The sequence below is a fragment of the Mustela nigripes genome, chromosome 4 (genome assembly GCF_022355385.1).
Source record: "Mustela nigripes isolate SB6536 chromosome 4, MUSNIG.SB6536, whole genome shotgun sequence".
Lineage (NCBI taxonomy): Eukaryota > Metazoa > Chordata > Mammalia > Carnivora > Mustelidae > Mustela > Mustela nigripes.
The window spans coordinates 112,107,872-112,133,477 of NC_081560.1; the positions used below are offsets into that span (position 1 = coordinate 112,107,872).

Consider the following 25,606-nt stretch of genomic DNA (forward strand, 5'->3'; position numbering starts at 1 on the left):
ATAAATGCTTTTGATAGTAAAAGCACAGGTAACAAAAGCAAAAAGAAATGAACGGGACTACATCAAACTAAAAACTACTGAAAAGAATCAACAAACCAAGAAGGCAACCTACCGAATGGAAGAAAATGTTTGTAAATCATGTATCTGATAAGGGATTAATACATAAAGATCTCATACAACTCAAAAGCAAAAACACAACTTCTTAAAATGGCAGAAGGGAATGGTTTTCTAGAGAAAACATCCAAATGGCCAACAGGCACATGAAAAGATGCTCAACAGCACTAGTTATCAGGGAAAAGCAAATCAAAATCACAATGAGTTACCACCTCATACCTGTTAGAATGGCTATCATCCAAAAGACAAGAGATAACAAGTGTTAGTGAGGGTGTAGAGAAAGGGGAATCCTAGTGTATTATTGGTAGGCATGGAAACTGGTGCAGCCACAATGGAAAACAGCATGGAGATTCCTCAAAAATATTAAAGAACTACCATATGATCTAGAAATCTCACTTCAAGGTATATATCCAAAGAAAATGAAAACTGGATACTGAAAATACCTTACCTCCTAGGCTCACTATGGCATTCACAAGAGCCAAATATGGAAACAACCTAAGTGTCCACCAATGGGTGTATGGATATAGATGTGATGTACGCACGCACACACATACACACACACACACACACACACACACACACACACACTATAGTATTATTCAGGCATGAGAAAAAAGGAAATCCTGCCATTTGCAACAACTTGAAAAGCCCTTGAGGGACATTATGTTAACTGAAGTAAGTTGGATAGAGAAAGACAAATACCATATGATATCACCTTTTTAATAATCTAAAAAGGACAAGGAGAATAAAGTGGTGATTGAGGAGCGGGAGAAACAGAGATTGCTAAGAGAGTACACAAAGACTAACAACTAACTATATACATCATGGCGATTATAGCTAATAATATTGTTTCATATACTTGAGTGTTGCTAGAAGAGATCTTAAATGTTGTCACCACAAAAAAGAAATGGTGTGTAACCACGTATGATAATGGATGTTAAAAAAAAAGGTAACTGTTACGGGATGGAGGTGGTAGCTTATGCTCTGGTGGTAATAATTTTGCAATTTATAAATGTATCAAGTCAACTTCTTTTTTTTTTTTTTTTAAGATTTTATTTATTTATTTGACAGAGAGAGATCCCAAGTAGGCAGAGAGGCAGGCAGAGAGGGGGAAGCAGGCTCCCTGCTGAGCAGAGCCCCATGCGGGGCTCGATCCCAGGACCCTGGGATCATGACCTGGGCCAAAGGCAGAGGCTTAACCCACTGAGCCACACAGGCGCCCCTCAAGTCAACTTCTTACACCTTAAAATTACAGTGTTGCCTGTCAATTATATCGCAAGTGGGATAATATCAAATAATAAAGGTAAAAACAAAAGGGAAAACTTTTACCCTAAAATTGGAAGATGACTAAAAATTAACTATGTATATTACTTTATTCCACAAAAGCAAAAAACCTTTCTCTTGAGACACCAATTATATGAACATGAAGAACAGTCATAATAGGTAAGAATGCCTGACTTAAAATATCAATGTGATTCTACAAGTAAGAACTTTTATTAGGGGACAGCTTTGGGACATTAATTCAACAAAACTCCATTTATTGTTTAAAAACAAATGACTGGGGTGACTGGGTGGTTTAGTTGGTTATGCATCTGCCTTCAGCTCAGGTCACGACCCAGGGTCCTGGGATAGAGTCCCAAATCAGGCTACCTGCTAAGTGGGGAATCTGCTTCTCCCTCTCCCTCTGCCCCTTCCCCCACCTTGTGGTCTCTCTCTAGCTCTGCTCTTCCTCAAATAAATAAAATCTATTCTAAAAATTAAATTAATAAGAATAAAAACAAATGACCAAAAGGAAATCTCATTATTTCCTAATTCCTAAGCAGCCCAAGGCTGGTAGAGAGGTTTAGGCTGGCCCAAGCATAAGGTGGGGCCAGTGCCTAGGCCCTGCCCACCCCTCCACAAGTATATTGCTAGGGGCTCTGGGGATGAGGGCCCCAGAGGCAGGGAAGAGGCCAAGGATCAAGGGAGTGCAGGCCTATGGAGACGAGGTCACAGCCCTCCCACCCCTATGGTCCTCAAAGTCCCCCTTCCCTCCCCATGCACCTCCCTCCCCACTGCTGGATTGGGTATGGGTGATGTGGCTACAAGGGCTGGGATGTGGCTATAGTTTTCTGAATAGGCTTTTGAAAAGACTGTATGGATACTAAGAGGACTGATTTTAAGCTTTACTACAAATCTGTGATCACCAAGACAGCATGGTACTGGCATAAAAACATGACACAAAGACCAGTGGAACAGAGTAGAGAGCCCAGATATGGACCCTCAACTCTATGGGCAAATAATCTTCGACAAAGTAGGAAAAAATGTAGTGGAAAAAAGACAGTCTCTTCAACAAATGGTGCTGGGAAAATTGGACAGCTATGTGTAGATGAATGAAACTCGACCATTCTCTTACACCATACACAAAGATAAACTTGAAATGGATAAAAGATCTCAACGTGAGGCAGGAATCCATCAGAATCCTAGAGGAGAATATAGGCAGTAACCTCTTCAACATCGGCCACAGCAACTTCTTTTAAGATATGTCTCCAAAGGCAAAGGAAACAAAAGCAAAAATGAATTTTTGGACTTCATCAAGATCAAAAGCTTCTGCACAGCAAAGGAAACAGTCAACAAAACAAAGAGGCAACCCACGGAATGGGAGAAGATATTCGCAAATGATGCTACAGACAAAAGGCTGATATCCAGGATCTGTAAAGAACTCCTCAAACTCAACACACACAAAACAGATAATCACTTCAAAAAATGGGCAGAAGACATGAAGAGACACTTCTCCAATGAAGGCATACAAATGGCTATCAGACACATGAAAAAATGTTCATCACTAGCCATCAGGGAGATTCAAATCAAAACCACATTGAGATACCATCTTACACCAATTAGAATGGCCAAAATTAACAAGGCAAGAAGCAACATGTGTTGGAGAGGATGTGGAGAAAGGGGAACCCTCCTACACTGCTGGTGGGAATGCAAATTGGTACAGCCACTTTGGAAAACAGTGTGGAGATTCCTCAAGAAATTAAAAATAGAGCTTCTCTATGCCCCTGCAATTGCACTGCTGGGTATTTACCCCAAAGATACAGATGTAGTGAAAAGAAGGGCCGTCTGTACCCCAATGTTCATAGCAGCAATGGCCACAGTCGCCAAACTGTGTAAAGAACCAAGATGTCCTTCAACGAATGAATGGAGAAGGAAGATATGGTGTATATATACAGTGGAATATTATGCCCCCCTCAGAAAGGATGAATACCCAACTTTTGTATCAACATGGAAGGGACTGGAAGAGATTACACTGAGTGAAATAAGTCAAGTGGAGAGAGTCAATTATCATATGGTTTTGCTCACTTGTGGAGCATAAGGAATAACATGGAGGACATGGGGAGATGGAGAGGAAAAGGGAGGTGGGGGAAATTGGAGGGGGAGACAAACCATGAGAGATTGTGGACTCTGAAAAACAATCTGAGGGTTTTGAAGGGGCGGGGGGTAGGAGGTTGGGTGAGCCTGGTGGTGGGTATTATGGAGGGCACAGATTGCACAGAGCAGGGTATGGTGTATAAACAATGAATTCTGCAACACTGAAAAGAAATTTAAAAAAATAAATTAAAAATTTAAAATAAATAAATAAAAATGGGGAGAAAAACAATAAACATCAGCCAACAGAAGCTAATCAGGCAACTACCTAAGTCCCAAATGGTGGGGGGAGACATTTAGACCTTAAAACTAGGAGATCTGGTGGACCAATCCAGGGCTATAAAGAAAGTAGACTAGTCAAGCATCATATCTTACTAATATGCATTCCAGGAGCATTTACTGATATGAATTTTAAAAGCCAAACAAAGTTCAAGACTCAGAAAAAAATTTTAAAAACCTAAAGAAGAATGTAAAAAGTACTATAATTAATATTAGAACATAAACCCAAAGAAAGTAAATAATAAGAGTATAAATCAAGGAAACAGAAAACAGACTATGAAAAACAAACCCAATCTTCAACAAACGGAGCTGGGAAAACTGGACAACTACACTTTGTAGTTGGACCACTTTCTTACACCATATGCAAAAACACACAGATTAAGGACCTAAATGTGAAACCTAAAACATAAAAATCCTAGAAGAGAGTACAGATAGTAATTTCTCTGAGAGGCAGGGGAAATAAAAGCAAAAAGAAACTACTGTTATATCAAAATAAAAAGCTTCTGCACAGCAAAAGAATCAACAACCTAAAAAACAACCTACCGAATGGGAGAGAAGATATTTATAAGAATACCTGAAAAAGGGTCAGTATCCAAAATATATAAAGAACTCCTACAACTCAATACCAAAAAAACAATTCAATTTAAAAATGGGCAGAAGACATGAACAGAAACTTCCCCAGAGACATCCAGATGGCCAATAGACACAGTAAAGATGCTCAACATCACTCATCATCAGAGAAATGCACATCAATGAGATAACACCTCACCCTGTCAGATGGCCAAAATCAAAACCACAAGGAACAACACATGTTGGCAAGGATGTGGATGAAAAAAGAATCCTCCCACATTGTTGGTGGGATTGCAAACTGGTGAGCCACTGTGGTGAAACAGTATGGAGGTTCCTCAAAAAATTAAGAAAAGAATTGCCATATGATCCCAGCAATTTCAGTACTGGGCATTCACCCAAGAAATATGAAAACACTAATTCAAAAAGCTATGTGCACCCCCTATGTTTACTGCAGCATTACTTACAACAGCCAGAGTATGGAAGCGGCCCACGTGTCCATCGATAGATGAATGGAAAAAGACTATTGTTCAGTCATTAGAAAGAATGAACTCTTGCCATTTGATACAGCATGGATGGATCTGCAGAGTATAATGCTGAAGTAAGTGAAGTCAGAGAAAGACAAATACCACGTGATTTCACTCATATGTACAATTTAAGAAACAAAACAAATGAGCAAAGAAAAAGGAGATAAACCAAAAAAACCTTTTACCTATAGAGAATAGATAGTTACCAGAGGAGCAGAGGAAGGGAGGACGGGGGAAATAGGTGACAGGGATTAAGAGTACACTTATCACGATGGGCACTGAGACATGTGCAGGACCGCTGAATCACTGTCCTGCACACCCGAAACTAATAGTAACTGCATGTTAACCATACGGAAATAGAAATTTTAAAAAACGAATAAAAAACAGAAGGTAACTTTTGAAAAGACTAACATAATGGAGACACATCTGGCAAAATGGACTAAGAAAAATGGATACAGAGAGACAACACAAATATTTAATATGATATAGCCAGGATATAGATGTAATACTAACAACACTTTGTATTAAAAATTTGAAAAGATAAAATGCACTAATCCTGAGAAAAATATACCTTATTGAAACTTACCATTAAGAAATGATAGAAGCTTGAATAGTCCTATACAATTAAAGAAACTGCACAATTTGTTTTAGAAAAAAATCCTCCCACAAGCAAAGTATTTTACCCAGTTTCACACTGCTAGGAAATGGTGGGAAATTGCTAGGCAATTTCTCCAATATTTCAACAAAGCAATCAATCTACTTTTACAAAGCATTAAAAAACTAATACAAAGATTCGATTCACAAAACATAAATTTCACCATCTTAAAACGTACAATTCAATAGGTATTAATATATTCACATGGTTGTGCAACCATTCCCACTAATTCTAGAACATTTCTATCACCTCAACAATAAATCACATACTTGCTAGCAGTCACTCCCAATCCCCACCCCCATTCTGCTAATTCGGTTGATCGTTTCAAAGAACCATATTTTTGGTCTGATGGCCTCTATTTTTCTATTTCCTACTTCATTTATTTCTATTCAAGTATTTGTTATTTCCTTTTTCTAATTTGTTTTGTAGTTTACCTTACTATTCTTTTTCTAGTTTCTTAAAGGCAGATTTAATTGTTTTCACTTCATTCTTTTTAAATGTAGGGATTTGAGGGGCACCTGGGTGGTTCAGTCCTTAAGCATCTGCCTTTGGCTCAGGTCATGATCCTAGGATCCCAGGTTCATCGGGTTCCCTGCTCAGTGGAAAGCCTACTTCTCCCTCTGCCTCTGCTGGTCTACCTGCTTGTGCGCGCTCTCTCGCGGTCTCTGTCAAATAAATAAATAAAATCTTTAAACAAAAAAATGTACAGATTTGAAGCTATAAAGACATTCCTCTGAGAACCGCTTTTGTTGCATCCCATCAGTATTTTTCATTCCTCTTGAAATATTTTCCGATTTCCCTTTGATTCACTGGTTACCCAGAAATATGTTGCTTAATTTGCACCTATTTATGAATTTTCTGCATTTAATTCTGTTATTAATTTCTAATTTCATTCCATTTGTGGGGTCACATACTTCGTATGGTTTCAATCTTTTCGAATGTATTGAGACTGGTTTTGTAACCTGACATTTTGAGGATTATGTTCCACACACACTTGAGAGAACTGTGTCTTCCGTGAGTGGTTGGAGTGTGAGTCTGTGTGAGTCTAAGTCCAACTGGTCTATAGTGCTCTCCAAGTTCTTGATTTCGTTACTCATCGGTCTTATCCTTCCAGCTATCACTGAAAGTGAGGTATGGAAGCCTCCAACTACTACTGTTCAATTGTCTATTTCTCCTTTGATTTCTGTCAGATGTGGCTTCATGTATTCTGGGGCTCTGTCATTAATGTGTGCGTGTCTGTGTTTGTAATTGCCATATATTCTCGATAGAGTGAGCCTTTAACCATTACAGGTTTTTCATGTCCCCAGCAAAAACAAAAAAGTAGCCTTAAAGTCTATGTTGTGTACCTCTCTTTTGGTTACTATATGTATGAAATATCTTACTCTTTTACTTTTAATCTATTTGTATATTAGAATCTAAGGTGAGTCTATAGAGTGCAAAGAGTCTGAATCAAGGTTTCAAACCCATTCTGCCAAATGACTCATTTACACAGCCAGCATCTTCTTTGAGGCACCCTCAGAAAGCCCTGAGGCTCTGCAGTGTGGATTCTGAAACCCACTGATTTAATATGTGCAGGAATTACTTATGAAGGAAATAACCCAATTTTATTTCAGAATTCTGTCAGTAACTTGCCATGTAATCTAGAACCAGTCTTTTTATAATATAGATGAAAAATATTACAATAGATGATGCTACCAGACCAACTATTTTAGAACTGAGGAACATTCAGGATATACTTAGGATGCTCTACTATGAGTGGTCCAAGACCCACCATATTAGTTTAAGATGCAACATGGCAGTGCATTAACAGCAATGGCACCAATCCACCTGTGGTAAATACTACTGACTGCCTACCCAAAGGCCATTTGCCCCTCCTCCTATGATGACAATGCCCTAATTCGGTTTCTTGTGTCTCTCCTCCTCTCAGAAGAAAGGTATGTTGGCCTATCCAAGTGATCTCCTTCTTTCCACTGACTGGTTTAGAAAGATGAGAATGTCACCCAGTTTGGGTCAATGATTGAAGAGATGTCCTTCCTGAAACTCTATCTCTGGACTTATTTTAGGAAATAATAAATCTCCACATTAAGCTAGTCTACACTAGGCTTCCTATTTAGGCCAAAAATTCTACAACAATTTGATTAAGTATTTCTCAATATGATCAAAAAATAAGCTTAACTTTTATCTTTCCATATTTTATTTAAAGACTTCAGTTTTAAACATCTGTAAGACATTCATCAATCCATTTATTATTTTACTTTTAACATTATAAATTTAACTTTAAGTGGCAAAAGAAACAAAAATATGTAATGAAACTATATTTTAGCAATGTCCTCAAGTAGGAAAACCAAAACACTTATCACCACCAAAGCAAACCAACCAACCTAATTTATTAGGCATGTCTACGTCTCATTTTCCTTTACATGATATATATGTGGCATATATATTTGTTTTGGGGAAATTTTCACTTTCAAAGAACCAGCCCTTGCAAACAGAGCAGCTAGTCTTTCCACAAATAAAATCCATTATCTAGATTCTCAAAACTCACAAAACCGAATGGAAACGTCTGGTTGTCAGCCAGTAGTGTCATGCTCAAATCAGTTTCACATCACAGGGAATAAGCTATAACTAATTCCAGAAGGCAAATTCCATTTCTAAATATTACTAGAGACTACCACTGTTATTCCCAACTGTGTTGACAATTGTCTTATTGCTGAATTGTACATGATAAATTTTCTTTGGCAACTTTTTATACTATCAAGTAACACAACTGGATAACTATAAAGGTTTGAATTAACTCAGTATTTCAAAAATTTCAAGCTTCATTATAATTATTTAAATGTAATTTCTTATAGACGCATCTATAAGAAACATGCCTAATGTAATACAATGACAATGAAAGAATTGCTAAATAATCATTACTGAAAGATTTTCAGATGTATGTACAATTATATAATTGAACTCAAACACCAGTGAAGATATTAAAACGTTAGCTCCAATTCACTATCAGACTTTCTGTGATAAAGGATAAAAACTAGATGTAAAAACTAAAAATTGGGTGTCTTGTCACTTTTCTGGAAGGCTTTCAAATGGATTCAAAATGGCCTAAAAACTGGCCAGAATATGAATTCTCACTACTATACCTCATAAAATTAAGTCTATTGATAACTTAATAATTTTTCATTCTTGTCCTATAGAATAAGCCTATAGTGGAGGCTTGACAAAATATTACCAAGAAATTTAAACAGGAAGCTCAAGTCCAGACGTGTAACTAAGAAATCTTTTCTATATATAACAAAATCTTCACTTAAATTATAAATGGCTTCCACTAAATATTATCACTCCAAACTTCACACACTGTCAATTAAAACAGGTATGGCAGAAAGTGCACTCTAAGCATATTCACATTACAAAGATAAATGATGAAATTTAGCCAGCAAAAATTCAAATAGGCATATATGCAAATATTTGTATGCAAACTTTCGTGAGTAAGATAAAAAAATGATTCGTCTCGATAATTTATGTACAGGTTGTTTACAATTTAAAACAAGTACAACTGAAAACATTTCTATGTAAAAGCCACAATAAAGTCAAACGAAATACTAAATAACAGTCTTACAAACTGGTCTCTCAAGAGAATAACAACCAAGTAGGGTATCCTAAGAAATGCCCTCTTCTTGATCAATCATTTCTGTTTTAACTGAAAAGACATCTGCCAGCATATGTTTTGGAATTTCTGAACCTCTGACTTTCAAGGCATAACAAGCATTCTCCACTTTGGCCAGACTTTGTTTCAGGGTATACAACTTTTTAGAAACCTCATAAGGTCCCGTATTCCCAATGAATGAGAACCCATCATACACCTGACGTAAAAACTGGCTCACTTCAAAGGGGGTGTCAATATCCCCATTCCCCACACTGTTAATACACATCCGCATCAACTCTCCAGTTAAATCAGCCACTCCCAGCAGGTAATCGACAGGTGTGATTTTCAGTCTCCAAGTGCCAAACTGCTTATCCTGCGCATCAGAGGAGGGCTGGTAAAGAAAACACACACACACACAAAGAAAAAACAGTGTGAAAAAGTGTGAATATGCAGGTATTGCATTTATTATAAGGTACAAAATCAAGAGCAGATGAGTCCTACTAATCTCTAAGTAAAAAGGTCTTTTTTGTTTAATGACCATTTGGGATGTTACAAGAATGCATGCCCTGGGTAGAAAGTTGCAGTAAGTGACTCCAGATAATTTTGTGATCTAATACTGTATCATTTTAAAATCAACTATTCCCAACTTCACTTGACATATGAAGTAAAATGAAAACGAAGCCCGGTGACTTCATGGCATGACAGTCACTTACTTATTCAAATGACAAATCATAAAACCCTCCAGGTTTGTGATCCACTCATGTTTTCCTAAGTTGCTTAGTCCCTTTCTGGCCTCTTCTATCCCCACATAGCACTGACCATCGTGATTTATCGCTTTCACTGTCTCCTCCTCAGCTTTTCTTGTTTTTTTCTCCACCTGCCCAACAGAGACACCACCCTGAATCGATATTGAAATCTACTCATGCTAGTGCTTTATTCAAGTGGCTGAGTACCACTGGACTAAAAAAAAAATAGTAATCACAACTACACAGAGTTGGTACTGCTACAAATACTCACCAATCCTTTTTACTTACTCCAATAAGTTCTCTCTCCGGTCTCTTCCAACACTATTCCAAACCTTCACCACTCTCCTCAGCCCCCTACACAATCCCAAACCTCTCCACTGCCAGCAGACAATCTTGTCTACTTTCACTGACCTGACCATTTGACAGATCACCTGACATAAGCTCTCTGAATGACCTTATCCTACAAAACAAAACAAAATAAAAAGCTCATTTGTGTCCCCATCCATCTTTACCTTCTATCCTCCAGTCTCAGATGATGAGTTGTCCCTCCTCTTGTTTGAGGTTAACTCTTCCAAATGACCTTGACCCATCTCCTCCCACCTCTTCCAGGACCTTGCTTCATAAGGTGTATGCCCTTGGGCAAGTTATTTCATCTCTCTAAACCTCAGTTTCCTCATCTGTAAAATGGGATAACAGTACCTACCTCAGAGGTTTATTTTAAGGATGAGATAACATTTACCAAGCTCTTGGCATAATGCCCAACACAAAGTAAATACTCAATAAATGTTAGCTGCTATCACCGCCACCATCACATCCATCTCCTCTCTCCATGTCCACTTTTCCCTCTCTCTATTGGAACCTTTCTGGAAGAGGAGAGGCCTACATTATTATTAAAAGTCTGTATGAGACATCGCTGAGTGAGGTTGCAGTCATACTGGAGGACATCTGAGGCACAGAGAACTGCAAAGGTGTGCAGGTGAGGGCTGTGTTACGTATTGGAGGAACTAACTCATGAGGTATTTCCTTGGGTAAAGTTTAAAGCAAGTAATAGTACAGGACGACTACAGAAAAAAAGTCACATTAAGGAATGTGAACTTTACCTGTGGGTAACAGACAGTCACTGAGAATTAAGCAAGGAAATGACAGAGTCAAATTTACGCTTTTATTAACATCACTTGATATCATGGAACTCTTCAGAGACCGTCTGGGCCAATCCTTTCAACGCAGATATAAAAAGTGAGGTCCAAGAAATGCAATACGTCACAGAGCTAGTTAATGACATACCCAGATAAGTACCCAAAGTCACAATTTCCTAATTTTTCTGATGCCTCTGAAACAACATCATGACATAAAACTACCTGCCATGTTCTGTTTCTGTTAGGAGAACATCTTTTGAGAAAGGGTACATTATGGGAGGGGAAGTGGGGAGGACCGCATTTTATAGGTTGTTTATAAAAATAACTTTGGCTTAAGCACATAATAATGTTCTTTGTTTCCATCATTAGATGGAAAGAGTTCCCTGGTTATGACTAAGAAGTTGATTTTAGAGAAACAAGCATGTTAAAAATTTAACAAATTTCAACTAATTACCAAGGAAATAAATTCTGCTTTACTGATAATTATATTAGAAACTAGAGAAAAGAAAACTTCTCGAAATGCAATTTTTCAAGATGTGTCTGAAGTATGTAGGGGTGAAATATCATGGCATCTATAATTTACTTTAAAGTAGTTTAACCCACTGGGCCCCTACTTTAAAGTAGTTTAGTGAAAAGTATCTCGATACAGCAAATATGGTAAAATAGTAATAATAGTTACTGAGACCAGGTAGTAGGTACATGGGTGTCCATATGCTACTATTCGCTCCACTTTACTGTATGTTTGAAATTTTTCCTGGTAAAACATTTTTAAAAATTTAAATTTTTTTTGACAATATTCTCAGTAGGCAAGTGAGAACAAAATGCCCTCCCCTATCAAAAGCCCAGAATTTTCGACACCAAGAATCTTGAATACTAAAAGGAAAAATTATTTATGATGTGGGTCTTAATTTGAAAAGTACACATGAATTATTATGATACCATAGTCATAGAATTTACTACCTAAATCCTGAAAACAATGCATTACTCTCAGTTTTTCTTTACATTTTTGCCCTGATTATTTCCATTCTGAATTAGAAAGAACTTGAAAGAGGGTGTGGTAACTTCTCTAATATATTTAAGAAGCAGGATCAAATAGGCTTATTCTTTTCATAATTCAATCTTCACTAAATAAAAAAATCTAAAGGAATTTTACTTCTCAAAAATGAATGTCCTCCTTAATAAACCTCATATAATTTTAAAAACTGAGAATGTACATGGCTTCCTTAAAGTTATATTCGTGATGCCAAATTAAGTCTGACCTTTCAATGTTAACATTTTAGCTAATATTCAAAAAAACATTACTTCTACAGCTTCCTCCAACTTCTGCCTAACCATCCTGGCTGAGTAATGTTTAAAAAGTAATAAAAAATTATGAAAAACTAAGGAAAAACTGTCTACTTGTATCCTTAAGTGTACTGGTATCTCAGGAAGTATCAAATCTCACCTTTCATTGCCTGAATATTACATTCTAAAACCCAGGGGAAAAACTATTTAAAAGTCAAACTGCAAAAATGTTTCTTTTCTTAATTCGGAATAGCTACATAATTTTCAGATACAAGCTTTATGAATTTAGTAAGTGATTAACAGCTCTCCTATACAGTAACAATTTTATATTAACTTTTACAATGACCACTAGTGAGCACTTATGTGTCATATACTGAACGCGGCCTAAGTGAAAACCTTGAAATCAAATCCTATAAAACACTCCTTTGAGGCAGATACTTGTTACAGGGGTTTCTGTAGCACATTTTGAGAAATAACTGGCAGAGTGGGCAAGGGCACTGGCTTAGATTTCAAAACACCTGGTTTCCAAGTTTAGCTCTGTCACACTTAATTAGCTGTGTGGCTTTTGGTAAGTTATTTCAACTCTCTAAACCCTATTTCCTACTTTGTAAAATGAGGGTGATAACTCTTACCTCATTCAGTTAGTAACAAAATTAAATGAGATAGTGCTTACAAAAGGCAAATCATAAATAACAGTAAAATCAAAACTGGACTTAACAGTAATCACTTGGCAGTGCTTTAGATAAATAGCATTATTCTCCCCCAACACAGCCATAGCTGCTCTTGTTCCATCTACGAGCAAAAATTTTCAAAAGGCCATTTCCTTAATTCTCTGAAATCCTCTGAATCCTCTGATATCACACTTTAGAAGGAACCCCGCTATCTCAATATTCCTTAGCATTGCAAGACAGCAAATCTCCTAACATCACTATACTGTTATATAAATTATGTAATAAATGTGAAATGATTTTAAATTCTTACGGTCTTATTTTCTTTTCCATATTCTTCTGTTGTAAATATCAATTGTTTATTAATTTCATCCATACTGATTAGTGATCGTGTTTTGATGAAGTGTTGAAAAGAGACAGCCTCCACATATTCCTGCAGTCCTGAAATACCAACCAAGAAAATGACTAAGAAACAACCACTGAATTAGTCAGACTGTCATCAATAAAGAACTTCAAATTACTCATCACCTAGTTCAACAAGAGCTTAATGAGGGGGGCACCTGAGTGTCTCAGTCAGTTAAGTGTCCGACTCTTGGTTTAGACTCAGGTCATGATCTCACAGTTGTGAGATGAAGCCCTGCATCAGGCTCTGCACTCAGTGTGGAATCTGCTTCGGATTCTCTCTTCTTCTCCCTCCCACTTGCTCTCCCTCTCTCTCTCAAATAAATAAAATTAAAAAAAAAAAAAAGCTTAAAGGATGCGGACTCTAACGGTAACACTGGATTCAATACTTAAGACTACATAGAATTACTTGAGATAAATGGTAGGTGTTAGTACTGAACACAACAAACATTTTTGACACTGAACTTCACAGACCACTCAAATATAAATGCACTCAAGCTCTTTCTACTTCACGGGTCTTTATAGTCTTAAAAATCTACACTCCTTCCTACGGAGAAATGTTAAAGATACTTAGGAAAAAAAATGTTTAAAGAATTTAAGAAAATGCTATTATAAAAACTCTTTAAGCTGTAACAGAAACTACACATGGATTGTTTTTTGCTCCCTGAAGCAGCAAAACAAATAATGTTTTAATCAAATGAGGCAAAAATCAAACATAATTTGGATCTTTCTTGAAATTTTAATGGCAAAAAACACTAAATAATACAGAATTAAGTGTCAAAATACTGGTTTTTTTTCCTTCTACTCCAAAATGGATCAAAGAACAGATAACTCTTTTCTGCTTTAGTAATTTAAGTTTAAAAAAACAAACAAAAAACCTAATGAGCAATACAATTTTGTACCAGATCTAAGTTCTACAATATTAACACTGAAATAAAAACAAATTTTGGTAACGGTCAAAAAAACAGTATTATAAATACTTTCTTCTAGTGTTTTTAAAAAACTAAATTCTCCACCTACAATTTTCAATGTTATTTTATTACAGCATAATCCACAAAGTGATATTTACAGGGAAAAAGTATTTCTTAAAATGACTGTCATTACTGTTAAGAAACTGTCTTAGTACTCTTTGTAAAACCTTTGTTATAGGGGTGCCTGGGTGGCTCAGTCGTTAAGCATCTGCCTTTGGCTGGGATCGAACCCCACATCGAGCCCCACATCAGGCTCCCTGCTCCGTGGGAATCCTGCTTCTCCCTCTCCCACTCCTCCTGCCTATGTTCCCTCTCTTGCTATCTCTCTGTCAGATAAATAAATAAAATCTTTAAAAAAAAAAAAAAGGCTTTGTTGTAAGAACAAAAAGAATTCTTACTACAGAAAGAAAACTCAGAACTGAGTAGAATCATCACACTCAAGCTGTCTCTCTCACACTTCTTGTGAAGAGCCCTCCCGGCGCTGACACTAAAAGTCAGGCTTGGCAGCAACGTTATTAAGACTCCCCCCACTGGGTATCATCACATCAAATGCCACGTAAGGGTCAAAGAAACAAAGGAAAGTGGATGACCTGGTTTTGATAGCAGTAAGAGGATACTAAATGAAAATATCCTGATTCATTTTGAGCCACAAGTGATGTTAAAGCAAGGTCAGAGACTGGTGCCTTCAGCAGACAGAACAGGACATGATAGAATAGGACACTGTTTCATAAACCATAACATGCTGAGAAATGAAACAATAAAGTTAAGTTTAACAGAACAGATAACATCTTTTACATTTACAATAAAAAATATTTGTGTATTCATTTTTGTTTTTAAAAATGGATTTCAGAGTTCTGAGATTATAGTTTTCTAAATACAAAAAAAAAGAAAGAAAAAGAAAAAAAATATTTGTGTAAAATTTTCGTTTTCAGAAAAGGTGACCGCCCAATTCTCTTTCCCAAACACAATCTGTACTTCTCATTTCCTTCCAGAAATAACTCCGCGCATACAAAAGGGAAGAACAAAACCGAAGGACCACTCATTGCATCTCTGGATAAGCCCTACCACGGTCAGCTCTTATGAGTGAGCTAAACAGAAAATATGTGCACGAAGGATATGAATATGTGCCAAGGATATTCATCATTATCATTACAGCAAAAAAGCAGAAAAAGTTTAAAAGATCAATCATCGATGTCACTTATCCATTTACTGTCTCTCAGTTCCACTATTTCAGATAACGGAAGTGGACCCTAAACATGTCAGCTGGCACAGTATTAAACTTTGCTGGTAGAGAGCACTGGAAGGAAAGCAAAGGACAAGAAAGCTCTCTTCCCGGTTCTCACGTGTCCCTCCTAGCAGCCTTCTCCATGTGAGGCAACCAGTTGCTTGAGGTGGCCAGTCGCACACATCATTTCCTTGAGAGAAGCTTCCCAATGAGCCACCACCACTTTGGGCAAGGAGTTTGAGAATTCTGGAAATTCTGGAAATCAGCTCAACACCTCAGCAGACTTCTCTGCCATCCAATTGGCCATGCCTTCAAGGGGCGAGGGAGGGTGGGGGTGAGAGGTATAACCCTTCTAGATTTGCTTCTTTTTTGAATGCCCTGCCTTAGCTCTGGGGTAGTGGCTGCCCTCTCTAAGATTCCTATACTTTTTAGAATAGACTTTTGCTCTTATCAGGTAATCCTTATATTAAACTTGCCCTATTCAAATCCTTATATTAAACTTGCCCTATTCAAATTACTGTGCAGCTTGTTTCCTGTTTGGACCCTGGTGAATATAACAGGGAATTAGGAAAATAAATAATGATATTATTTCTCCTTTACACCCATCACTACAGAGGAAGTATTCTATCTTTTGAGACTAGTCGCTATCTCTATGATCAGGATAAAGATGCAACCCCAGCAGGAAGCTTGAAATGGATCCTACCTTCAATGTTCCACCTTGTGTTTTCTATCAGATGCTAATGGTCAGTATTCAAACATGCTCAGATCTCTCCTACCTATTGGACCTCTTTCCTTCCAACTACTGCCCCATCTCTCTTCTCCCCTTCAGAGCTAAATTTCTTGAAGTAGCTCGCTACAACATTTCTCAATAACCTCACCTCACACTTCTCAGTCTACTTCATCCTACCCTGAGCCCGTCTCTACACACCAGCTATCCTGAAGATTACACTATTTAATAAAGTTAAGGGACATTTTCTCAGTCTCAATCTTAGCAACAGTCAGCATTTTGACCACTTTAAAGGAGAAATTCTTTATGGTTTTTGTTTTATAAGATTGTATTTATGTATTTGAGAGACAGAGAGAAAGCATGGATGAGCAGGAAGCAAGGGGAGAGGCTGCAAAAAAGACTCTGCACTGAGGAGGGAGCCCCACAGAGAAACTGATCCCAGCACCCAGGAATCATGATCTGAGCACCGAGATCATGAAATGACCCCGCACCCTAGGAGGAATTCTTTAAACGAGTTTCTATTTGGTCCCTCTGATAGCATCAACTCCTAATTTCTATTTTTTCTACCTCTCTGGCCAGATCCTCTTATTCTCTGCATCTATTAGTCCCAGGCTCTCTCAAATTCACCTACACCTGGCTTCAATTACTCCTGCCATCCCTCAACTTTACATCTCTAGCTTAGAGTCCCATATATCCAAATACATACTTGACAATCTCATCAGAGGGACTTCAAAATCACAATCTTCCTTCCAAACGCAGTCCCCCTCTTTGTTTTGCCAATTCTGAGGCCTTCCCTGCACCCATTTTTTGACCTGTCACCCATTCTCATACCATTGAATGTTTGTCCTTTTAATAAAGAACGGTCACCACATCACTTCCCTGCTTAAAGCCCAAATAGCTTTCCATGGTTCTGAGAATACAGAGCAAAATCATTAACACAGCTCAATAAGACGCTGCTCAATTTTCCCCCACCTCACTACCTATATCAGCCTCAACTCATGCCATAGGCAAATTATAACTCGTAAAAGGTTAAATTTCAAAGATGGGTACACAAACCCGTATTTGTAAAATGTCAGAATTGTTCTTAAAATCCTTAAAAAATTCAACAAATGCACAAGACTTACATGTATTCTGTAATATGAATTTCCCTACAGTTAATATAAATCACTACTTCAGTATTTCTAGGTATAACCTGTTCCCAAATTCCTAGGGTTGGCTTACATTTCAGGGCCATGTTAAGCAAAAACAGCAGTACTTTCAATGTTAGAATCAAACACAAGTGGCAAGGTGCTTATTCTACACATGTTTACTGATAGGGATGGGAGAGAACTGTGACTATAACATGCATCAGTTGAAGGTGGCAACATAAATTTTCCTGAACCTTCAAGCTAAGGCTCTCAATGACATTGCCAAGCAATCATTGTCTTGGATTAATGGGTCTAAGTCAGTGAAAACTTGAAGATAGAGGATAATCACATCTATACACCTATAAACCTCGAGCTGGCTTGATGGTCAAGATATGAATTCCTGGGTGCCTGGGTGGCTCAGGTGGTTAAGCGACTGCGTTCAGCTCAGGTCATGATCCCAGAGTCCTGGGATCGAGTCCCGCATCAGGCTCCCTGCTCCACGGGGAGTCTGTTTCTCCCTCTGACCTTCTCCCCTCTCATGCTCTCTCTCACGGTCTCTCTCTCAAATAAGTAAATAAAATCTTAAAAAAAAAAAAAAAAGATACGAATTCCTATGTGCAATTCAAGGTAGAAGATAACGAAGTGAAGTTATCACTTAAACTGAACCAGCCTCCTCTCTGTTCTCCTATGACAATACTGTACATAATGGTTAATCTTGTATGTCAGTTTGGCTCACTACAGTGATCACTTGCTTGATCAAACATCAGTCCAGATGTGGTTGTGAAATATTTTTTAGATGTGATTAATATTTAAATCAATAAGACTCTGTGTAAAGCAGATCACCCTCCATAATGGCGGTGAGGAGAGGCTGTTCATCCAGGCAACTGAAGGCCTTAAGAACGAAGATTACGTTTTTCCAAAGAAGCAGCAATTCTGTCCCAAAACTGCAACAGAGGAACCTCGCCTTTATTTCCAGACTGTGGAGTTCAGATTTGAGACTGCAACACCGATTCATTACTGACATTCCAGTCTACCAGTCTTTTCTGGAAATTTCATATTTGCTAGCCCCCACAATCAGAAGAGCCAATTCTTTAAAATATATAAATCGATTCCTTACTCGCTCTCTCTCCTGCTTCTCTGGAGAATCTCTAGTGTGAAGTGGTAGAATGGCATACCTGGTAAGGCAGAATGCTTCAGCTGAATGCACCTAACATAAATGTTTACAGAGTACAAAACTTTGGTCATATATATACTATATGCAGTATAGTTAAGTATAAATTAACAAAAAAAACACCAATGGAAAATAGGGAAAACGTGGTACTTAATACAACATCAAAAGGATTCTAACCCCCTAAGCTTAGTGGCTTAAATCATTCTAGTGGGAACAAATATTGCTGCACTGCACTATTTTGCTTATAAACACTGGCAAGGGCAAATCCTGTCTAAGAACTTGATCCTGTTCAAGACTGAAATTCCAGGACCTACTTCATGATGCGTAAGGATAGCACCCCAGAGTAGATGTCCCTTTGTTTAGATTCCTTTAAGGACTGTTGGGACATGCAAGGGTAGACATGGAGCTAAATGCAGAATAGGGACCATACAGCTGAAATGCCTTGCATAATCACAGAGAAATAATTTTAAGTTCCAGAGTTCAGCTACGGAGGGAGAGGGGGGCAAACAGTGAATATAGCAAACCAGTATTATAAAAATTATTCCTGATTCTTAATGAACTTTATTTAATCAAGATGCTATCTACAGGAGACTATATGGTAAAACAACACTCCTCTGTGAATGGAAAAAAATATTTGGCTGAATTCATTAGTTGTCCAACTGTTTTATCCAGTTGAGCTAATCGAAAGCATGGAAAACAGTTCCAGTGAATACATTCTTAAAATGATTTGTAGTTAGCAAAATCCATTAAGTACAACCAACCTCCAAGCCTGCCCTTCAGTTGTAAAACAGAAATACTAGACACAATGATCTCTATGGTAATTTTCAAATTCAGAATGGCAGGAACTATTCTTCCTACTAAAATGTCAAAAAAAAAAAAAAAAAACCACAAACACATACACACACACACACACAAAAACCCAGTTTAGTAAAACTAAATGATATGGCAATTAAATAGAACGGTCATTTGCTCCTGGAACAAAGCACTGCTGAATGACATAGAGATGAGCAGTGTGCTGTTGCTCAAATGTTTGCATTCTTACACATAAATGCATATGAAATAGTATTAAACTCAGCCAATAGGGTAAAAACATAAAACTTCCCATTTTAAGTGGGTATTTTTAAGTGCGTAGTTCCATGGCAGTCATTCACACTGCTGTACAACCATCACCAACATTTCCAGAACTGTTTTCTTACAAAACTGAAACTCTATACCTGCTTTTAAATATATATATATATTTTTTAATTTATTTGACAGAGAGATCACAAGTAGGCAGAGAGGCAGGCAGAGGGCGGGGGAAGCAGGCTCCCTGGCAAGCAAAGAGCCCGATGTGAGGCTCCATCCCAGGACCCTGAGATCATGACCTAAGCTGAAGGCAGAGGCTTAACCCATTGAGACACCCAGGCACCCATGAAACTACACCTGTTAACAACTCTCAATCCCCTTTCCCTCAAGCCCCTAACAACCATCAATCTTCTGTCTCTGGACTGGCCTACTCTATGCACCTCACAGGAGGGGAATCGTAAAGTATTTATCCTATCGTGACCAGCTTCCTTCAGTTAGCACAATGCCCTCAGGGTTCATCCATGTGGTAGATTGTGTCAGCATTTTCTTCCTTTTTAAGACTGTATAGCATTCCACGGCACGGCCATGGGATGTTTTGTTTACCCATTCATCCATCAATGGACACTTAGAGGTCACTTCCACCCTTTGGGTATTGCAAATAATGCTGCCATGAACATGAGTGTACAAATACCTGCCGAAGTCCCTGCTTTTCATTGTTTTTGGTGTATATCAAAAGCCTCCAACAAGACTTTCTTAAAATATAAATAAAGTATGAGTAGTAGCTTACTAAGTCCCGAGTATTAGTTATATGTAAGCTAACATAGCTGGTATTTACATCCATCTTTTTCATGTATATTATAACCTCACATGACTATTATCCTTCCCTTGGAGATAAACTGAAGCTCAGAGAACTTTAAAAATTAAGAAATTCACCCATGTCACAAAGTAAAAAAAATATCTAATTCAAAAGTTCATATCCTTCCCACCACCTTAACTGCTTCTTTACAGTCAATTCCATATAAAACCTAATGAATTTTTTTTCACTTTTTCTCCCACTAAATCCCCAGTTCAACTATTCTCCATGCTCTGCTCAACTTTATTCTCTAGTCTCTCACACCACATACTTTCATGACTCCATGCTATTCTGTACCTAGGCCGTCTTCTCTCAAATCCTTTTTACCAATTAAAAAAAAAAGGTTTAAATGTTCTGATATGCCCAGTCAAGGAAGCACTCATTTCTTCATACCATTTACATAAAACCTACACTTCAGCTACATGTTTCAGCCAGCTCTGAGTTATGAACCCCTATTTTTGCACTACAGAGTTTTGAAGGAAAGAATGACACCTTTACAACCTTCTCCTTTCCCCACTCCCAAAAGTACCTTAAGAGATTCAAATGTTTAGAAAATACTTTAAAATAATTTCTCCGTGGTTCTTCCTCACTAGTTTGATGGAACTGTAAGTGCTATGACAAAAAATATTTTAAAATCTGGTGTTCAAATGTTCAGAATAATCTAATTATACTAAATTTATAGTACTTTGGATTTAAGTCCTTAATGGAAAGAAATATTCTTACAAGATTGAAGTTCAAACTGATGGAAGTTCAGAATCAGAGGTCTTAAAGGTTTCTAATTTATATTTTATGGGAAAAAAACGGCAGGTATAGAATAGCCTTCAAAATTCATCTGTGGTGTCAATCTACATAAATATGACGGCTTGTGAACATTCCATTTTCAAGTATATCTAAAGTCATTATATAAGTTGTCTTTAGAATGTGTTTGATTCAAGTTCCTTCAGAGATGAGGTGGCCATTACTGCTCCATGGTAAGTAGGTTTCATGATATAACACACACAAAGTTCAAGGACATCTGGCCCCAAACACTGAAAAGCAGTTTTGGTCACATCTAGGTAAAAGGATGTTTAAACAAGTTATGTTTCAACTTGATGAAAAGGACATCCGCTATTTTCAGTGAATAATCCCCAAGGTGAAAAATTTCAATCTACTGCCATATTCCATCAAACAATGTCTTCCCCTTCTGCTTTTACCTTGGATGAAATCCAATTAGAATTATTTACAGAATCAGCTGCCAGTAAGAGAGAAGTCTGTAGGTTGCTTTTATGTAATTTGTTATTTTTCTCCTTGTTCCCCTATTAGAACATATACAAGGAAACCCAATTAAAGACTTCTGATTATTTTTACTTATTCTTATAATACTTAAGCAATATACATCCAGTCCAAATCTCCATCAAAAACCATATATAGGGCGCCTGGGTGTCTCAGTGGGTTAAGCCGCTGCCTTCGGCTCAGGTCATGATCTCAGGGTCCTGGGATCGAGTCCCACATCAGGCTCTCTGCTCAGCAGGGAGCCTGCTTCCTCCTCTCTCTCTCTCTGCCTGCATCTCTGCCTACTTGTGATCTCTCTCTGTCAAATAAATAAATAAAATCTTTAAAAATATATATATATAAAGGTAAATAGACAAGACAGAGGTTCCATTCTAAATTCAAATTTTGTACTCAACTACTTTTTTCAGGCTTTCAGTGTTTTAAAAAATTGCTTGCCATATGACCCAGCAATCCCACTTCTTGGTATATCCCCAAGAAACTGAAAGTAAAAAAGACTTGTAGACAAATGCAGCACTGTTCACAATAACCCAAGAGTAGAAACGACCCAAATGTCCATCAGCTGATGAATGGATAAACAAAATGTGGTATATATGTAATGGAGTATTATTTAGCCTTAAAAAAAGAATAAAGTGGTTGGGTTTTTTTGTTTGTTTGTTTGTTTTAAAGATAGCTCTATTTTTTTATTTGTCAGAGAGAGAGAGAGAGAGAGAGAGAGAGCGAGCGTGCACACACTAACAGGGGGAGTGGCAGGCAGAGGGAGAAGTTGGCTAACTGCTGAGCGGGCAGCCGGATTCGGGACTCAATCCCAGGACGCTGAGATCATGACCTGAGCCAAAGGCAGACGCTTAACTGAGCCACCCAAGCATCCCAAGAACAAAGTTCTGATATGTGCTACAACATATATGAGAGCCTTGAAAACATTACGGTAAGTGACAAAAGCCAGACACAAAAGGCCACATACCATATGCTTCTATTTATATGAAATATTCAGAAGAGGCAAATCCATGGAGACAGAAAGTAAATTAGTGGTTGTCTAGGCTTGGGTGTACTGGCATGGGAGAAGGAAGATGGGGAGTAATTGCGAACGGGCAAGGGGTGTCCCTTTGGGATGCTGAAAACACTTCAGAATTAGACAATAGCAACAGCTTTACAACTGTGATTACAGTAAAAACCACTGCATTCTACAACTTAAGTGGGTTAATTTTATGATGTATAAATCGTATGTCAATTTTTAAAACTGCATTTATAACTATTTTTAAGAACACCACTTCAATTTTTTCAGAGGTTAGCTCTATTAGATCACTGAAATGTTAAAGTCAGATCCAGGTTTAAGTCACATGCCGCTCTGCTAAAATAAATCTACCTGCAAATACATGAATTACACACTGAAAATACATCCATAAGCCTTGGCTTTTTAAAATACATGCAATTATACTACCAAGAGTAAAACCTAAGCACAATTTCACTAATTCGAATTTTGTCTAATTTGGATATTGCCATTTCCGCATGGCTTTTACTTTAAAACTGAAGAGTGTATGCTGAAAAACTATGACAGAGATCTTAACCCAAAATGAAAATAAATTTTAAAATTTAGCATACTCTGGGGTGCCTGGGTGGCTCAGTGGGTTAAAGCCTCTGCCTTCGGCTCAGGTCATGATCCCAGGGTCCTGGGATCGAGCCCCGCATTCGGGCTCTCTGCTCAACGGGGAGCCTGCTTCCTCCTCGCTCTCTGCCTGCTTGTGATCTCTTGTCTGTCAAATTAATAAGTAAAATCTTTAAAGTTTAGCATACTGTTACAGATTAATTCTGCTAAATTCCAGAAGGGAAGTAAATAAACATTTGTTAACAGTTACATGCCAAACAAAATAGGAAATGCTTTCCATAAACATACCTTATTTAGTTTTCAATACAACCCATGAGGCAGCTATTCCTGTCCCCACATAACAGGTGAGGAAGCTGAAATTCAGACAGGTTGTATACTGTGCTCCAAGGTTACAAATCTAAGGAGTATCAGAGCGAACACATAAACCCAGGTGTGTCTGACAACACTCTCTTCCTACCTCACCTCAGTGAGTAAATTTTATCTGTTTAAATAGCAAACCTGAATGAGTTGAAAAGCTAATAGTAATCTGGGGATCTTCTAAATCCCTCCAAGCTGACTCTGCTAGTACCAAAGGATCATGGTCTCTTCCTATCTCACTTAATCACTATAGTAATCCCTTAAACGTCTCCTGTCAGCATTTTCAACTCCTTTGTTCCTTGTAGTCATGTTCGAGATATTTTAACAGGAACATAAATGATTATATAAATCCATATTAATCCCAAATTCTAGATAGACTCTTTAATTATCTTACTATATTAAGCTATATTTATTTAAAAACAGCTTACCAAGTGCTGTTAAGACATAAGTGTAAGTTACTTACCAAATCATTTCTTGATTTTTATTTTTTTATTATTTTTTTTAAAGATTTTATTTATTTCTTTCAGAGAGAGACAGTGAGAGACAACATGAGCGAGGAGAAGGTCAGAGGGAGACGCAGACTCCCCATGGAGCTGGGAGCCTGATGCGGGACTCAATCCCGGGACTCCAGGATCATGACCTGAGCTGAAGGCAGTTGCTTAACCAACTGAGCCACCCAGGCGCCCCAAGATTTTATTTACTTATTTGACAGACAGAGATCACAAGTAGGCAGAGAGGCAGGCAGAGAGAGAGAGAGAGAAGAAGCAGGCTCCCTGCTAAGCAGAGGGAGCTCGATCCCAGGACCCTGAGATCATGACCTGAGCTGAATGAAGGCAGAGCCACCCAGGCGCCCCCATTTCTTGATTTTTAGATGCTAGTTGAAAGGTCTTTTTAATCTGTCTTTCTCTAGCTAAACGAAGCCACTGAGGCAAGATTTGATATTGGGAACATCATCAAGCTCTTCTCATGATTTTCTCCATTTCGATGAGTCATTCAGTGATCAGGGATCCTGTCTATGTGGGGATTCACAGGCCTGCCTCTACCTCTACTCTCTCTACTACTCATCAAATCTCTGTTCCTCTCTCATCATCCTCACTCTAGCTACTGAGATATAAATAAAGGGGATAGAAGGGAAAAAAGGAGAAAGGTTTGGAAGTCACTTACTGGGTGGGAGAGGTGTGCTGTCCTCCACTCATTTGATAAGACCCAGGACAGATTCCTTCCCCCAGACCCCTCCCCTACTGCAGAGCCACTCCCCTCACCATCAGAGGGTATGTCTCAACTAAAGCAAAGCTCCCCTGAACCTACCTCAAAGACTATTACTTCCACCCGAGGAAATATGCTTTGCATGAAACACCTGTTTAGATCCCTGCTTCCTGGCAGACTTCCCCCAATGCTATCAGCTGTCCTCTTAGGGCATTTCTGCGGAGGTTTACATAAAGGGGCCACAGCTCAGCTGCACAGCACAAGTCCCCCCAGCTCTACCTCTGAACTTAGCTCAGAGCAACTCCCCCATCTCCCCACCCCGGAATAACATTAATTTTGCACTGTTTGCCCCCTAGCTGCGTTGCACAAAACCAGAAAGCAAGTCATGGGCTAAACTACATACATCCCCCAAATTTATCTGTTGAAGCCCTAACCCTAGTAACTCGGACAATTAATTCAACCTGACCGGTGTCCTTTTAAGAAAAGGAGATTTGCACACGGAGACAAACACCAAGGGGGCGCCTGGGTGGCTCAGTGGGTTAAGCCTCTGCCTTCCGCTCAGCTCATGATCTCAGGGTTCTGGGATTGAGCCCCGCT

At 38.1% G+C, this 25,606-nt stretch overlaps 1 protein-coding gene across 5 annotated transcripts in view; it reads right to left on the reverse strand.

The window, feature by feature from the left end:
- Positions 1-7,729: 7,729 nt before the first annotated feature.
- Positions 7,730-25,606, reverse strand: part of TSNAX (translin associated factor X) — a 35,226-nt gene continuing 17,349 nt past the window's right edge. For 4 of the 5 annotated variants that reach the window (XM_059397322.1, XM_059397323.1, XM_059397319.1 and 1 more), the window contains 2 exons: positions 13,344-13,471; positions 7,730-9,587 (listed from right to left, as the gene is read on the reverse strand). In XM_059397322.1, coding sequence (XP_059253305.1) covers positions 9,210-9,587; positions 13,344-13,471 — 506 coding nt within the window. In that variant the 3' untranslated portion in view covers positions 7,730-9,209. Of the gene's footprint in view, positions 9,588-10,454; positions 10,620-13,343; positions 13,472-25,606 lie in introns of all 5 variants that reach the window. The other variant, XR_009403911.1, reaches the window with a different exon arrangement.